This window comes from Protomyctophum bolini (genome assembly GCF_963924005.1).
Source record: "Protomyctophum bolini genome assembly, chromosome: 20".
Lineage (NCBI taxonomy): Eukaryota > Metazoa > Chordata > Actinopteri > Myctophiformes > Myctophidae > Protomyctophum > Protomyctophum bolini.
In genome coordinates, this window is record NC_137881.1 from 15,969,714 (window position 1) to 15,987,213 (window position 17,500).

At 46.5% G+C, this 17,500-nt stretch overlaps 1 protein-coding gene across 3 annotated transcripts in view; it reads right to left on the minus strand.

Moving 5' to 3' along the window:
* corin (corin, serine peptidase) overlaps window positions 1-17,500 on the minus strand; it is a 35,193-nt gene that overhangs the window by 5,772 nt on the left and 11,921 nt on the right. For all 3 annotated transcript variants that reach the window (XM_080792113.1, XM_080792115.1, XM_080792114.1), the window contains exons 5-20: window positions 17,254-17,352; window positions 15,562-15,797; window positions 14,885-14,998; window positions 12,881-12,988; window positions 11,902-12,012; window positions 10,930-11,055; window positions 10,488-10,592; window positions 8,625-8,856; window positions 7,043-7,188; window positions 6,737-6,844; window positions 5,567-5,680; window positions 4,523-4,633; window positions 3,436-3,559; window positions 3,070-3,198; window positions 1,945-1,994; window positions 1,367-1,601 (exon numbers count right to left, since the gene is read on the minus strand). In XM_080792113.1, coding sequence (XP_080648239.1) covers window positions 1,367-1,601; window positions 1,945-1,994; window positions 3,070-3,198; window positions 3,436-3,559; window positions 4,523-4,633; window positions 5,567-5,680; window positions 6,737-6,844; window positions 7,043-7,188; window positions 8,625-8,856; window positions 10,488-10,592; window positions 10,930-11,055; window positions 11,902-12,012; window positions 12,881-12,988; window positions 14,885-14,998; window positions 15,562-15,797; window positions 17,254-17,352 — 2,148 coding nt within the window. The remainder of the gene's footprint in view (window positions 1-1,366; window positions 1,602-1,944; window positions 1,995-3,069; window positions 3,199-3,435; window positions 3,560-4,522; window positions 4,634-5,566; window positions 5,681-6,736; window positions 6,845-7,042; window positions 7,189-8,624; window positions 8,857-10,487; window positions 10,593-10,929; window positions 11,056-11,901; window positions 12,013-12,880; window positions 12,989-14,884; window positions 14,999-15,561; window positions 15,798-17,253; window positions 17,353-17,500) is intronic.

A 17,500-nucleotide genomic window follows, 5' to 3' on the forward strand; every position in this document is an offset into this window, starting at 1 on the left:
AATCCCTGATTGGATTGGCTGAGCGACGCCACCAAAGATATAAAACTCCTGATTGGCCATGGGGACCACCAAAATTCACAATCCCTGATTGGCCAAGGGGACCACCAAAATTCACAATCCCTGCATGATTGGCAGAGTCAGTCACTTAATTAGGGATTGGTCATAATAATCAAATAATCCAATGATCATCTTTGAGGATATAAATCTAATATTGAAGGCATCCTAGGCAACATTTAAGCCTACGTATAAAAGACAATTTATGTTGCGGGCCACTTCTTCATTTGCCTGGTCTGTTTGATAGGTGTGCGAGAGGGGAATTCAGAGCATCTCAGTGGGGACAGGGGCTTGTTGACTATGTCCACTGGACTCATATTTCTGTAATGCCATATTTAGCCATTACGAGTGCAAATATCCGATGCATCCCTCACAGGCCCAGGCCCAGCAACAACAACCCATAGCCTGAAGTAACCTGGCTCGGCCAGTAGGTACGGGAGGGGGGTTGGGGGTAATGCACTCGTCGCAACTGTATTCCGCAGCACATCAGAGAAATCCATGGGCGTCGATATCGTGTGGTTCGTGTACTTTTTTATTTGTATTATAAACCATTTTTGATGGCCTAGGATACCAGTACGAACCGTGTTTGAAAAATAAAACAAATCATCCCGGCGATTTCATGGATATGAAGACTCAACTGACTGCAAGAAAAAGCTAACGTTACTGCTGCCGAATTAATTTATTTCCGGTAGAAACAGACTTCATCAAATGTGACCAAATTTGACTGAGAGCCTGCCATCGCGCAAACTCCAGCTTTTTTTAATCCAAAATGAGTTATTAGCACAGGCAGACTCTTCACATACTAGAGCATGTCTGAAATAAGTGTAAATATAAAATAATATGCTTAAACATTAAGCTAGGTGTAATGTTAGAGACCACAGAAGTGAACCTTTCAAGCCTGTTTTCTCAACTCGCTGTTTTCTGCAAGACATTACTCTATAAGTCATAATTATGTTATCTCCAAAACTGGTGGGTCAAACTGAACAACTAATTTTAACAATTTGATGCTACTGTATGATTCACTGCTTTCACATGACATGAAAAAACAAAAATTCAAAAGAATCCAGTGGCAGCCCCTCAGTCAAATTTAGTCACAAATATGAGTGACTGATCATCGTAAACTATACAAAGACGACTCCCTGACATTATCGCCGGGACATTTTGTTTGATACGATTTTAATGTTTTAAGATTTTAATGTTATTCTCCATAGAGAAAAAAATTCCGCAAACCCCTTAATTGGAACCAGGGGATGAGCGAGTGACATCAGGACTTCGGCGCTCTATTGCCCAGCGTCGACCAGTAAGAACTCACCCCTCGAAGCAGTGGGCGACGGTCAGCGCCCAGCGTCGACCAATCAAAACGCAGCCACAGATGTGTCCACTGTGTCCACTCTGCAGCGAGCACTGCCAAGGCCACGCCCCCGGGCGGGAAACCCGGCCTCCCAGAATCCTCTTCCTCCTGTGGCGAGGTGACCCCTCTCCTTCCCGTTTGGACACACCCCCCAGCGGGGGAGACACGCCCCCCACCGCCAGCCGAAGACCACAGTCTGTTAGAGACACACAGACAGACAGACAGACAGACAGAAATTATCTTCTTTTAGGCCGGTGGTTTTCAACCATTTTCACATTAACCTTAATTATTTAAATTATTAAAATTCAGCATTTGAGCCACGGACCACCATTTGATGACATTTAGCCTCTCAGACCCCAAAACTATACAGAATATTTAATTTTCGTTGGATAAGATTTTGTCCCACAATTCCATGCTGTATGCTGTTGTTGGTACCATTAGAAGAGATAACAAACGTTGATCAAAGTAACAATTATTCCACATTCTCTTCTTGTAAATTAATTAAGTAATGCAGATGTTTAATAAGAACATTGTTTTACCTTCTCTGGTACAAAGAACTGACACTCTGTTCCCCGAGTGACACGAGTGGCTGAGAGAGGAGAGAGAGAGAGAGAGAGAGAGAGAGAGAGAGAGAGAGAGAGAGAGAGAGAGGGGGGGGTTTTCATAAGCACTTTATTAAATCAAATCTTTTCCAAATCAGCCAATATGATTAAGCATATAATATGTTTACGCATAGGATAGTTTGTCAAATCAGATTATTCAGTCATAGTCTTTTTCAATTTTTTGTCACCTGAAATGATATATGTTGGCGGAGCTGTCAGGGGGTCTTAAATGCCTGATTTACTGTATACTCATCTGTGCGCTGAAAATAGCAGATCTACAAGCATGTAGATCTGCTATTTTTTAGCATGCAACCAAACATGAAATGACTCGTCTTTTAGTTCTACTGGATCTCTCCTCCACTAGTCCCTCCCTGACATTTTCGTCTAGTTTTTAGTTGTTGACGAAATTGTCAATATTATTATTATTATTATTATTACTTGTAGGCCCAAACCACACCAATATGGGTCGAGATGCAACGAATCGGTTTTAGCGTATACATCGCAGAGGTGTGATATGTCCTGTTGCACGTCGTCGGCACATGGTGGCACCTGTGATGCAATTCAAAGGAGCTTTTATTTCCTAAAGCCCTGGATACAAACTATAGTATCTAGTTTGTAGCCGTCCAACCTTCCTATCCCGTGATACTAGAGAAAAACGGGCGATAATTACCAAAAAAGTGTTTAAGATGTTTTGGCCATTATCTCTGGAGTGGAAAGTCCAATCTGCTCAGTTCAAAGCTTGTTCGATGCATGACTTTGAGGACATGTTCGGGGGGTCCTCTAGCAACTCCCAGGGCCCTATAGGCGGTTGCATAGTTCGCATTTATATGGCGGGCTGGCACTGTGGTTGCTTGCGACTACATGCATCTACAGTACTCACAGTTTGGTTGCAAGGAGTTGCATGGACGAATCATTGGTGTGGTTTGGCCTTTAGTCATCATAGTTTAGTTTTCATTCATTTAGTACTTTTTATTTAGTTTTTTTGACAGTGAGAATAGTTTTCTAGTGGAGGACATGAACACTGGGTGCAGTACTGAGGTTGTACAGAGGGGGGCGTTATACCTTCTCTTCTCCAGGAGTCCCTGCAGGGCGGAACCGTTCCTCATCGACCAATCAGGATGCACGTGTAACCACCGACGACGCCCCTGCACCCCGGGCTGGTCCGGTACCATGGCAACCGAGGACGGAACCCTGCGCGCGCACGTGCACACACACACACACACACACACACACACACACACACACACACACACACACACACACACACACACACACACACACACACACACAATAAATTATGATGCTATACAGAGATGCTGATACAGAGAACCCAAATCCTGGCTGTGTCTGTTGGTAGTGTGTGTGTGCGTATGTGTGTGTGTGTGTGTGTGTGTGTGTGTGTGTGTGTCTATAATCTACTGACCTTACCCTAGGCCCAGTTGGTTGCAGGTGAGCGTGCTCAGCTGGGCGGTCCACTCATCTCCACAGACCTGGTACTGAGACGCTGATTTATAAACCGTCAGAACCGAAACCCCGCCTTCTGAGAGGGACACTGTTAGATACGCACGCACGCGCGCACACACACACACACACACACGCACACGCACACGCACACACACACACACACACACACACACACACACACACACACACACACACACACACACACACACACACACACACACACACAGTTTACACGTTTGAGCAATACATTGAACATTGGTATTTAGCTTGAATCAGCCTAGGCTGGGGTGGTGGAGGCAAGCAGCAGCAGTGTCTGAGAAGCAATAAGCAGAGCTTATTGTGAAGCAGTGAGCCGTAATGAAAGGGACCGCCTTGTGGAGGGAATGAGGCGTGATCGGAGTATGGAAGTGTGACATAATCCAGCTGACATGTGAATGACGAATAGGAAGCTAGACCAGTGGCTCCCAAACTTTTTCATGTCGAGGACCCCCAAATTGACACTAATCAGCCCGTGGACCCCCGTTTGAAAAGATATGCCAGGGACCTCCATAAGAGAAGTTTTTTTTTTTACGGCTCTAGCAGTGATTTTCAACCCGTTTAAGGACCTCTAGTTTGACATGCATTAGTCTACGGACCCCCCATTTAATGGCATTTCAATCTCTGGGAGTTTAATTAATGAATTAGTTTAACTCTGAGAATGTACAACTCCATTTGGTTCCATTTGTGTACACTCAGAGTTACAGACCCATAACGGGTCCATTTGGTTACAAACTATCATTTAGCTGGGGAGCCCCTGGAACTCCCTCCCCGGACCCCACTTTTGGAACCACTGAGTTGATTACAACTGAGGTGTGCGCACTTATGCTGTGCTTCATTTTCTTTTTCATTTCATTTTTGCCCTTACCCTTATTAACCTGCCAATGTAACTCACCACAGTTCCATTCATCAGAGCTGTCTGGACATTGCGTGTGCCGTGTGTGTGTGTGTGTGTGTGTGTGTGTGTGTGTGTGTGTGTGTGTGTGTGTGTGTGTGTGCATGCATGCTAACTCACCACAGTTCCATTCATCAGAGCTGTCTGAACAGTGTTTAACTCCGTCACACCACAGCGTGCGATGAACACACTGATGGTTGGAACACTCCACCTCGTTATCATGACACACGGCTGCAGGGGAACACAAATTAACGTGACACACTGCACCGCTGGAGGGGAACATAAATTTATGTGACACACTGCACCGCTGGAGGGGAACATAAATTAATGTGACACATCACCGCTGGAGACGAGAGAGGAAGATGCAATGCATACAAGATACAATTTACAATGTAGGCATTTATCAGACGCTCTTAATCCAGAGTGATTTACAGCTAGAGCAACACCATGGGAATACATGAAATACATTTAAAAAATAATAGTCATCAAGGATCAGAAGTAAACCAAGAACCTATCATCTGTAGAATATATGTACAATGAAACTATGAGTATACACTAAAGAATGCTACATATGTCTACATAATATGCTATTTAAACTACATCATTTAGCCTTTCTAAACGTCTGTAAGGTGGTATACTGTACATATCTGTGAGAGGGTCACAGAGGCTCACAGGGTCTGAGGAGGCTCTGAGCATAGCTCCACACCTACTCAGCTGTCAGACTCATACTTCTACTCATACTTCTACTCATTTCAGTGGAAGTTGCTCAGTGGCGTTTTGAAGCACCCGGAAGAACCGTCTACTTCCGCGTTTTTTCCGTCCAAAATGCGGAAACGGGCAACTCAATGTTAAACCCCAGCTGCACGGGGTTTCCTCATCATAACTCCACGGGTCCGCCTGCAGTCCCTCCTCTTACCACTAGGGCTGAGCGCTTCAACGTTGGAGAGCGCCTCACTGGGGGCTTGTATGTAGGCCTACCTTGTATCTTCTGAAAGCTGATTGGATGACTCTATAATGTACCTAGTATCTTCTGAGAGCTGATTGGATGACTCTATAATGTACCTTGTATCAGCAGGTGTGTGCACCCCTGTGCACTACATCTCAGAGCAGGTAAATAGTGCACATTTAAATGAATTAATATTAAAAATATAATTGACCACTTACAGCAGTTGGCCTCATCCACCAGCAGAGGGCAGTCAGGGAAGCCGTCACAAATCATACTGGATTTGATACACACTTTACTGCCTGGACACTCCCACAGCCCTCGCTCTACACACCCTGAGAGACATAGACACACGAAGGGAGAGAGAGAGAGAGAGATATATTGCATTATTTTATTATATGCTAATATTGAGAGAGAGAGCACGGTGCACGGCGCAGCGGTACTGTGTGGTGCAGCCACTATGCTCTGATTGCGCACGGCGCAGCGGTACTGTGCGTGCGTGCGTGCATGCGTGCGTGTTAGGGCCTTGCCACATTCATTAAAAAGTCGATGCATCGATTTCATTAACACAAGTCGATTCAAATTAGGAGAAGTTCTCAGTAACAGATAGTCAGAAACTTTATCCCCAAACTTTATCCCCCCCCCCACCTCCGTGCTGACGCAGTGACTGTCCTGTTTCTGGTTTCGCTTTACGCGCAGGATGCATGAATCTCTCCGTCTTCAGTCAGTGCGGGTAACATGAGGACGTTATCGAGTTGTTGTCGGAAGGACGAGGAGAAGGAAGACATGTTTACGTCGTGAAAGTGGAAGGTAATAGCAGACTGTATCCTGATGATGTGCCAACTGCTGCTGGCTGCTATAATGTTAATATAGACCTTATATGTCTTCTATTGTTCTGAAGGTCGGGCTGCTGTACTACTGTAGTGTTAATGTTATATTTTGTATTGTGTTCTTATGGCTGCCTGGCCGCTGTGCTGTGCCAATTGTGCCTCCTCTGTTGTGTTCTCTGTTCTGGTCTCTGTGCCAGTGTGCGTGAGTGCCTGCACTGTTTAATGGGAGTCACATGGTTTGACCAAACATTTTTGTTTGATGGGGGGGAGGGGCAGAACACCATCAAACCATGTGACTCCCATTGGAAAAGCATTGTGGCGGGCATAAAAACAACGACGTGTTTGATGGTGTTTGATACGTGTGTACGTATACAGTAACTCATTAATGCCCTAGTGTGTGTGTGTGTGTGTGTGTGTGTGTGTGTGTGTGTGTGTGTGTGTGTGTGTGTGTGTGCGCTCGTGCGTGCCTGTGTTTGTGTGTGTGTGTGTGTGTGTGTGTGTGTGTGTGTGCGCTCGTGCGTGCCTGTGTTTTTGTGTGTGTGTGTTGTGTGTGTGTCTTACCACAGTTGTCCTCATCAGAGTTGTCTTCACAGTCCATCTCTCCGTCACATCGTTTAGATGACAGGACACACCTCCCCGAACGACACTTAAAATGACTGGGAGAGCATTCTGTCACCACGGAGACCGCGGCACCACACAAACACAGACAGAGGAGGAGAAGAAATATATTGCATTTAGTAAAATGTGCACCCACACGCGCACACACTCACGCGCACATACTCACACACGCACGCGCGCACACACATACACACACACACACACACACACACACACACACACACACACACACACACAGGTCGTAAATACCGTCTACTCCAGGGACGGGAAGCAAGCAGGAAGTGGAGTTTGCAGTGTCTTCTGGGAACTGGCTGCAGTCGGAGTCCTCGGGCCACTGCAGTCCCACAATGCTTAGCACCGACTCGCATCGCTCTTTAGCGCTACGACACAAAGACCTGAAGAGGAAGAAGAAACATTCCCACAATGCTTAGCACCGACTCGCATCGCTCTTTAGCGCTACGACACAAAGACCTGAAGAGGAAGAAGAAACATTCCCACAATGCTTAGCACCGACTCGCATCGCTCTTTAGCGCTACGACACAAAGACCTGAAGAGGAAGAAGAAACATTCCCACAATGCTTAGCACCGACTCGCATCGCTCTTTAGCGCTACGACACAAAGACCTGAAGAGGAAGAAGAAACATTCCCACAATGCTTAACGCATATAGCGCTATACGACCACGCCCCCAGAGCGGCTGGCCAATGTTGAAGCCGCCGAGACATATGTGACTCTTTTTTGTTATATTAGTTTTCATTGGGTTTTTTTTATAGACATGACAAAACAAGACATACATGACAACACATACACCAGACTATAAAGCATATTATTAAACGAGCAACAGACCACCTATCAATATGAAAAATGAACAAGAGCTACCTACACTGTATATCAAAACATGCAGTTACACAATGGAGTCAAAAGGAGCCGTACAAGGGCCCCATACCGTATGTAATCAAATGCTGCCAAACTGTCCAGCCTCTCCAGGTGTATCAATACACCAGATACAAATTAAGTCGTGACTCTTGTCAACTATCCTTTTTCACTGACGAAAATTTAATTTAAACTAAATGAAAGCTAAGCTACGATGACTAAAAGTAAATTAAATTTAAACTAAATATTTTGACAATTTCGTCAACAACTAAAAACTAGACTTTAATGTGAGGAAGGGACTAGTGGAGAAAAGATCCAGTATAATTAAGACACAAGTCATTTTACACTTGCTTGCATGCTGAAAATAGCAGATCTACAAGCACAACGCGTCGAGATCTGCTATTTTCAGTGTAAAATCAGCCATTACAACACCGTCAAGGTCCGCCAAAAAAAATTTCAGTCGATTAAATCAACTGTAGATTTAGTAGACTAAAATCTTACGACATTTAGTCGACTATAATTAGACTAACACTAACACTAACACTAAAAAAATGTTTTAACTAACTAACACTAAAACATTTCAGATGACTAAAATGTGACTATAAAACTAATAGGAAGTTTTATTCCAAAGACTAAACTAAAATCTAAATTTGCTGCCAAAAACAACACTGGGTGTCACCACTCACTAGGGCATTCACTTCTAGTCATGTTTAGTAGTTGACTAGTTGTTTAACTACCTATTATGTAAAAAAATAAAAAGGGAAAAAAAAGGGGGGGGGGGGGGGGGGAGGGTTTGAGGGGGAAATAAATAGTTTTAAAAAATGTAAAAACGGTGTACATTGGTGACTATAACTATAATGATGATCTTGAGGCCTACAAAAAATCTTATCAACTAGTCAACTAGTACCAACAAAGTCAACTAGTACTAGTCGACTAGTTGCTTAATGCCCTACCACGCACCTGCACGGGGGAACCCTCTGGTTGGTGAGGGGGTCACATTTGGGCACCAGGAGGGTACAGGCGTAGAACATGAGGAACGGGTAGCATCCCGTCTGCACCAGGGCGGGGAACAGAGAGCTCTCCCAGGACACGGAGCTCTCGCGCTGGGACGCGTGACCCAGGAGGTTGGGGAAGGACGTGTGGCTGTACGGCAGGTTCATGCAGAGCTCCAAGGTTATGGGCTCACACTGGGCTAGAGAGAGAGAGAGACAGAGAGAGAGAGAGAGGAGGTTAGGGAAGCTGGTGTGCTGGTAGGGAAGGTTCAAACAGGAGCAGTAGAGTTTTGTGTTGTAACTAGGGGTGCACCATTATGAAATTATGACCGATATCCGATCTCCGATTATTTGCAGGGTCATATCTGCCGATACCGATTCTGACTGATTCCGATATTATACAGAGGACCACAATGGAAAACCTCCAGCTCAACATTCTGTGTTGCACAGTTTGGACAGGGTGGCGTGCAGTTGCACTGTCTGGCCACAGGATGGCAGCAAAACCACAGCAACAGAGTTACAGTCCAGCTAGCCTCGATACCCAGGCTTTCATTCCGTCTGCACGAAAAATGAAAGCCTGGATTTACGCATGGGCTGCACTGGCCTAAAAGTGGGAGTCAACCCTTCCGCGTAGGCGTCGCTCCAAATGATGTGACGTCAGGGCTCTGAGCGGTGTGCACCCCTCAAAATAACACCGTGAGGAAATCATTACCAGTGGAACTTCAAACGAGGCTATGTGAGGAAAATGAGGGGAATGGCTGAATAACCCACCACACCGTCTAAGAGAAAAACCAACGTGTGCCGACTCTGTGGAAATAACTTTGACAGTCCATTAGAATGGTATACTCCAGCAACCAGTGGTTTCTGCTTCTGGTCGACACTAGAGCGTCGCAGTCCCTCACCCTTTCAGAGTGACCCAGGAAATGAATCTCAATGCATTTTCCTCATAGACTTTTCAGAAAGTATTTATTTAAAGACGTTTACGCCGCAGACAAAGCCAACTCTTGTCATGACCAATCATGACAACAAACACAATTTCTCGGGCCAAACAAAGAATTAGACAGTAGAAAAAACGGCAGGTTACAACACTTTTTTTGTTGTTTTTCTTCTTTGTAATTATTTGTTTGGTCCAAAATATTGTGTGTGTTGTCATGATTTGTCACGACAAGAGTTGGCTTCGTACGACGCTTAAAAGGTCTTTAAATAAACACTTTCTATAACAGTGCTGCACTGGGAGGGGGAGGAGAGACCGGGGCTGACGGACAGATGGGTGAACCAATCAGGGTGTGCGCAAATCTGAGCCGCGACCCTCCCATCTAGGCCAGAAAGGTCTAGCGTTAGCTCAGGCTACAGTCCAGCCACCTGGGCTCCTTTAATTAATACCCAGGTTGAAAAAGAAAACTTCAAAGAAAATGTATTTCCACACAAAGGGAAATCGTGAATAGAAACACACTTTGAAGGGACTTATTTTAAAATCAATAAAACGTTGTTTTAAACAATCGTTATGGTAGAGTGTGGCAATATAACAATCTATATGGTATATAGGAGTATGTTAATACATGATCTTCAAGGTAATTAAACCACCTGCGTATCAGTGTTTAATCAACCTGTCTGTGATTTATATATCAACAATGACCACCTAGCCACGCATTATCCCTTGCTAGACTATTTGACGTTTCTCTCTCTCTCTCTCTGTGTGTGTGTGTGTGTGTGTGTGTGTGTGTGTGTGTGTGTGTGTGTGTGTGTGTGTGTGTGTGTGTGTGTGTGTGTGTGTGTGTGTGTGTGTGTGTGTGTGTGTGTGTGTGTGTGTGTGTGTGTGTGCGTCTCTTACAACAGTTGCCTGTATGGTCACAGGCGGGGTTGGCTCCACCTCCACACACCGGGGAACAGGAAGTGGACGAACAGTTGGTCTGACCTGGAACACACCCCCTCTGGACTGCACACACGCACACGCACACGCACACACACACACACACACACACACACACACACACACACACACACACACACACACACAGTATAAGTATAGTGGTATAGTACATACCTGTGTTGTTCCATTAGTGTTCAGATCTATGATTACATATAGTTTTGTCTTTACCCCCCCCTGGTGAAGGTAAAGTTGTTTTAAATCTAGTCATGCTGAAGCACAGAGAAAACCTCCATGCTCATCAACGGTCGTGGGGAATCGATCTCAGTGTAGAAAAAACAATATTCTGTGACCAATTGAAAAACGAAAAAGGCAGGCAGGCAGGCAGGCAGACACTATACATTACCAGTTGTGTCAGCGTAACAGTGTCTCTCGTCGCTGCCATCTCGACAGTCTTCCTCTCCGTCGCAGCGAAACGCCGGCGGAACGCACTGCCCGTCTTCACACTGGACCAAGCCCTGGCTGCTGCATGCTGGGAAATGGAGTCATATTATTAAAAAGAGGGCGCTGCTATTCCTTTATTTGCCGATGGGTTCTCGGATTGGAGGCAGCCTGACACTGTGCATGAGAGTTAACCTCTCGGCTACAACAATTCACCCAGCGATGAGCCAATTCTTCATTTAATGTCCCGGCGGATATTGAAATGTGTTTCTCGTGCGTCTTTAAACCATGCTTCAACATGTTTATAGAGTCGACAAAGTGTTTTTTTGCACACACAAAGTTTACTTCGGACATTAATATACTTCGCATCTTGTGCAGAACTGAACGAATTAACAAAAATAAATGACACTCATTTGTAAGTGAAAGTAAGGAGTAACGAAGCGTGTTTTGGCGGAGTAAATAGTTATTATATTACTATAATCTGTATTATTTTGAGACCATTCCGATACGGATATGGCATTTTTAAAGGAGCATTCAGTAATTTGGGTGATTTGGAAACCCCCCTGGTCTGCCCCGGTAACAAGGTAACTACAGTGGGGGGACACGCAACAGGCCAGCAGCACTCACACCAAGGCCCGCCCCTGCTCGATCCTGATTGGCGGAAGGCCCCTCTCTATCCTGATTGGATGAAGGCTGGGCCACCTAGACAAAAACGAAACCTAGGGTTTTTTGACCCCCAGGGGTTAACTGGGGACAGGGAGAAACTCCTTATATGGTCAGCACACTCTATAGTAGGGATCGAGGAGTATCCCAACAAAACAAAAAAAGAAGTGATATTTGCATTAAGTGAAATCACTGAATATACCTTTAAGGCCGATATGGCCAATTCCGATTGTGCTACCAATTAATCGTGCATCCCTACTAATAATGAACTTACAACAGTTGAGTTCGTCAGTCTTGTCGACACAGTCGTGATCTCCGTCGCACAACCAGTCTCTGGACACACACCTTCCCTCACCACAACGATGGTGACGCACAGGGTCGCACTCTGTAATACACACACACACACACACACACACAATAACTAGCCTGGAAGAGACCTATATGCTTTTCTGGTACAGAGGGGCGGAACCAACTATAGTGCTGGAAACCGACGGCGACTTTCTATTGGTTCATCAACCTATGAGGCCACCCCTTAGCGATGATTTGATCGACTGATGATCACCCCTTAGCGATGATTTGATCGACTGATGATCACCCCTTAGCGATGATTTGATCGACTGATGATCACCCCTTAGCGATGATTTGATCCACTGATGATCACCCCTTAGCGATGATTTGATCCACTGATGATCACCCCTTAGCGATGATTTGATCGACTGATGATCACCCCTTAGCGATGATTTGATCGACTGATGATCACCCCTTGGCCCTTAGCGATGATTTGATCCACTGATGATCACCCCTTAGCGATGATTTGATCGACTGATGATCACCCCTTAGCGATGATTTGATCGACTGATGATCACCCCTTAGCGATGATTTGATCGACTGATGATCACCCCATAGCGATGATTTGATCGACTGATGATCACCCCATAGCGATGATGATTACATTTTGATTGACTGAGTACATATTGAGGATAAAAAGTGAGGGCGGAAAATTCCAGAGTGGAATAGTATATAAGAGGGTGGTGTCACTACTAGCGTTGACTCCCATTGTATGGAATGCAGAAGTGCTCATTCTATATCAATAGGATAGTTCCAATGTTTGGAACTAGTACAGCCCATAGGCACCCGCTTTAAATCCCACCCCAAAAAGCGACTGTCCAATGCCAATCCAAATAGTTTAGCAACGGTTGCTATGCAGGTCAAGCTCAATCAAGCAATCAATCAACCAACACATCAATGCTCACCACAGTTAAGTTCGTCGCTCATGTCTGCACAGTCGTCATACCCGTCACACACCAGAGAGGGCGCCACACAGCGACCTGTACCACACCTGAACTCACTGTCACTGCAATCTGGAGGGGGGGGGGACAGAGAGAGATATTTTATTTGATGTTTGTCACTATTGTAATTGATTTAGCATGCAGAATAAGTCATTCTAATGACATATAGGACATAGGACTGTACTCAAGCTTTGGTCCGTGTAATCCTGCCTCTGAGCAGTATCACCAGACCTGCATCAACATTCACTTATTGGGAAGTTACGTGAATTACTTTACCTACAAAATATGGACGTAAACAGCTTTAGAATCACCATGGCGACTGCCTCACTGACGCGCACACGCACGCGCTCAAACACACACACACACACACACATACACACACACACACACACACACACACACACACACACACACACACAGAACATGAACCCTCTGACGGAAGGCCTGTGTAATGTGTATGTGCGTGCGTGACGTGTGTCATTTGACCTGTGGGAAACTTCCAGAAGCATCCGTACGTCGACCAATCATCAATCACCTTCTTGACCGCACATCGCCACGGAAACAGACACGGAAATGTCTGCTGCTATTTACACCCAGTGTGTGAACTTTACTGTGTGTGCTCACAGGTTGAGATGTGTGTGTGTGTGTGTGTGTGTGTGTGTGTGTGTGTGTGTGTGTGTGTGTGTGTGTGTGTGTGTGTGTGTGTGTGTGTGTGTGTGTGTGTGTGTGTGCGTGCGTGTGCGTGTGCGTGTGCGTGTGAGTGCGTGTGCGTGCGTGCGTGCGTGCGTGCGTGTGCGTGCGTGCATGTGCGTGTGCGTGAACACCAAGCAGCAGTGCTACACTAAGAACTTTGTTTGTGTCTCCGCCAGTCGAGGACGTATATATACCCACGGCAGGGCTGGACTGGCCACCGGGCATACCGGGCATTTTCCCGGTGGGCCGCGACCATAGGGGGCCGCCATGATAAAAAGAAAAAGGCAGGCAGGCAGGCCACCAGGAAAGGTCTGGGCGTGCTGCCATTCTGCCATTGTCATCATGATAATTTCACTGTACCTGTATCAGTGAGTGACAAATAAACCCTCTACAAAGGGTTGTGTAGTTGTCTGTTGGTTTGTATCATTTAGGCCTATGTTGTTCTGTAAAAGTGGTGGTATTAGGGCTTGTTTGTTTGTGTGTGCCGCGACAGAGCGGGCGGTAGAGTTTCTGCTATCTGCGCGCTGGTTGTGGTGGGCTGGTCTGGGCCAAATTCACGCGAAAATCCCAGTCCAGCCCTGACACACGGACTGGTTGTCACAGCTTGGGAAGCCCAAAGACGAGGCAAAAAAGGCTGGAAAAGTATTGTGCCATCTCTTGTTGCCATATATGGTTGGAGACGCCACTGCTTGTGTCCATAGTGCCGAGTGTGTATTGTATCATGAAGACATATCCATGCGTTTATGAATATATGGCAGCCTTCTTTATGGTGCCGAAACATGGACAATGAATAAGGAGTTTCGGGATCGTCTTGACGGAACATACACAAGACTCCTCATGCGTGTCCAGAATCTCTCATGGAAGGACCAAAGCTCAGATTTATGGAGGCACCCCCCCCATCTCAGTTGTTGTAGAAAGAAGAAGAAAAAGAAAAGAATCAGGTCATTTCGGATATTCTTCTGTGGAGACTACCCTGCCCATCAAGAGGAACAAGACCTCTCACATTTCCAGATGTTCTGAGTAGGGACACATGCAGGACTGACTGTGAATGAACTTGGTGTGGCAATGAGCAACAGAGACCAGTGGAAGCAGCTTGTGTCGCAGATCTCGAGGGCACTCGAAGGATGATGATGATGATGAATGTAACCTTTCCTGCACCTGAATTATGTGTGTCCCTGTATGCTTCTCCTGTGTGTGAGTGGACATAAATTCGTTGTTAAACTGTTTGTATGTGCGTGATGTGCGTGCGTGTGTGCGTAAGTGCGTGTGTCTCACCGCAGTGCGACTCGTCGCTCCAGTCGTCACAGTCATTGTATCCGTTGCACACCAGTTTCTGGGGCACGCATAACCCCGTCGCGCACAGGAAGTGGTCATGACCACCGCACAGCGCTGTATAGGAAAAAAAAAATACATATGAACTAATATGATGATTGCTAATGTTTTTTATCTCCTACCAGGACCTTTAACACTTGTGTTTGGCCACTAATTATATGGCGCTTCAGTGCAAGCAAGTATTACACTTTCACCAAAAAAGTAGAAAGGGAAAGCCGCTTCCTGTGAAAGTCACAAGTTCCCTCCTCCTGCCTGCATCTGAGATCTCTCATGCAGAAACGATGAACCCGGAAGCAGTGGGACATAATAATTTCGAGTTGTAGTCTTGTTAGGTTGTGTTTACATTGCCCTGTAGCACAGCTTCAATATGTCATAAGTCTCACGTTGATCCCGCCTCTAGTCGCCCTCCGTCTCTCCGCAGTCTCTCCTCCGTCTCTCCGCCTCCCGCATATCGCTCCGGCCAGAATTGGTCCGGAGTACATCGTCTCTGCCTGAGAGATCCCAGACTCACCCGTAGCTGGTAGAATGCAAATGTTGTCCAGCAGGGGGAGTGGTTCTACCAGGCTGCTACAGTAACTAGGCCTACAACAATAAATGTATAGTTTTCTTTTTTAACTCACATGGTTTTCCAGTGATTTGCCGCGGAGAATAACAGGATGTAGTACTATCGGAGGAGGCGGGGCCTGTTGCCGCCGCGGTCATCGTCATCGTCGTCGGGGGCGACGCAGAGGAAGTGACATCACTGAACTGCGAGCAGCGCAGGAAGTCCGGCCAGGACGCGTTGAACATCTGTAGGACGGGTTCACAGCCCTCCCTGGCCGACTCGCAGAACGACCTGCAGGGCAGGATGACCTGTCTGCACGCGCACACACATGCGCACACACGCACACGCACACACACAGTTAGGACGGCTTCACAGCCCACCCTGGCAGACTCGAAAAACGACCTGCAGGGGAGAATCACCTGTCTGAATGCACACACGCGTGTGCACGCACACACACACGCGCGCGCACACACACACACACACACACACACTTTACTTCCTGCTCCGCTCCTCCCCTCCCTCTCTCTCTCTCTCTCTCTCTCTCTCTCTCTCTAAGTCACAGCTGTTTAAGGACTATAAATGGGACACTGGTGTGTGTGTGTGTGTGTGTGTGTGTGTGTGTGTGTGTGTGTGTGTGTGTGTGTGTGTGTGTGTGTGTGTGTGTGTGTGTGTGTGTGTGTGTGTGTGTGAGCCAAGAATAACTCTGTCACACTGACTGAAATGAGATCTGACACACACACACACACACATGCAAAAACATATTTTAGCGACCCAATTCACACCTCCCGCGACCCACCCGTGGGTCGTGACCCAGTCTTCAGGAAACAGTGTGTTAGAGGACTCGACCCGACCAGGGGGGTCCAAGCCCCGGTCCGCCAAAATGGGTCAGGCTTGGACCGTTTCTGTACTTGACCAACGGGCTCGCCTGCCGTTATGTTTGGGCAGTGAATTTCACCCAGCCATCCGGGACCATCGTGGGCATGTCTGAGCATGTCCGCTTGCTTGTACAGCAGCACAGCACATGACAGCAGCAGGCGCATGCACACACGCAGACGCACACACACACACACACACACACACACACACACACACACACACACACACCAAAAGTGGGGACAGGTGCTTACTGTAAATGGCTCTGGATTAAGAGCGTCTGCTAAATGCCTATACATTTTTAATTGTAAGGACAAGTTGTATCGTGGGGAGGAGCTCCGAACAGTAAGCATTTTAATTAATAATAATTAGCACTTTTAAGAAAGGAGCCAATTGGTTTTGCACTGTTCAAGGCATGGTTGAAGGCCTGGTTCATTTCGGCACTGCCCACCACTGGCAAAATGTATTTCAGACTGAGGAGTGCCAGACCCAATCTCCCCACCCAGGGCTATTCTTTTCCCTGCAGGCAGATTCGTCTTGGTTTCCATGCTACGACCTATGACACCTGCGTTACCGTTTGACAGACGGGTGTATACTGCCCGACCTGTAACTGTCCGCGGAGTGGGTCGCACGTGTTCTTGACATGTTTGTTTTTTATCAGAGCAGAGCACAGCTGACACAGCTGTGCCGCACACACCAGTGAAAGTGCACGCTAGCAAAGGTGTTGGGCTTCAGGCTGGGCTCGAACTGTGTGTGTGTGTGTGTGTGTGTGTGTGTGTGTGTGTGTGTGTGTGTGTGTGTGTGTGTGTGTGTGTGTGTGTGTGTGTGTGTGTGTGTGTGTGTGTGTGTGTGTCTGTGTGTGTGTGTGTGTGTGTGTGTGTGTGTGTGTGTGTACCTGGTAGCAGTGACAGTAACACATTCGGGCAGTCCCAGGGAACACCCAAACAGCATGATGTGTTTATAACAGGACAGTCTGCTCAGGTAGCTGAAGAACCTGCCAAGGAAATTACATCACAACATCAACCATGACATCACAACATCAAGGATGACATCATCAACTCAATCGCCGCCGACACCGCCATCTGGTGCCTGAATTGATACTCGTAGAACGCCAACCATTCATCCCTATGGAGAACCGTCTT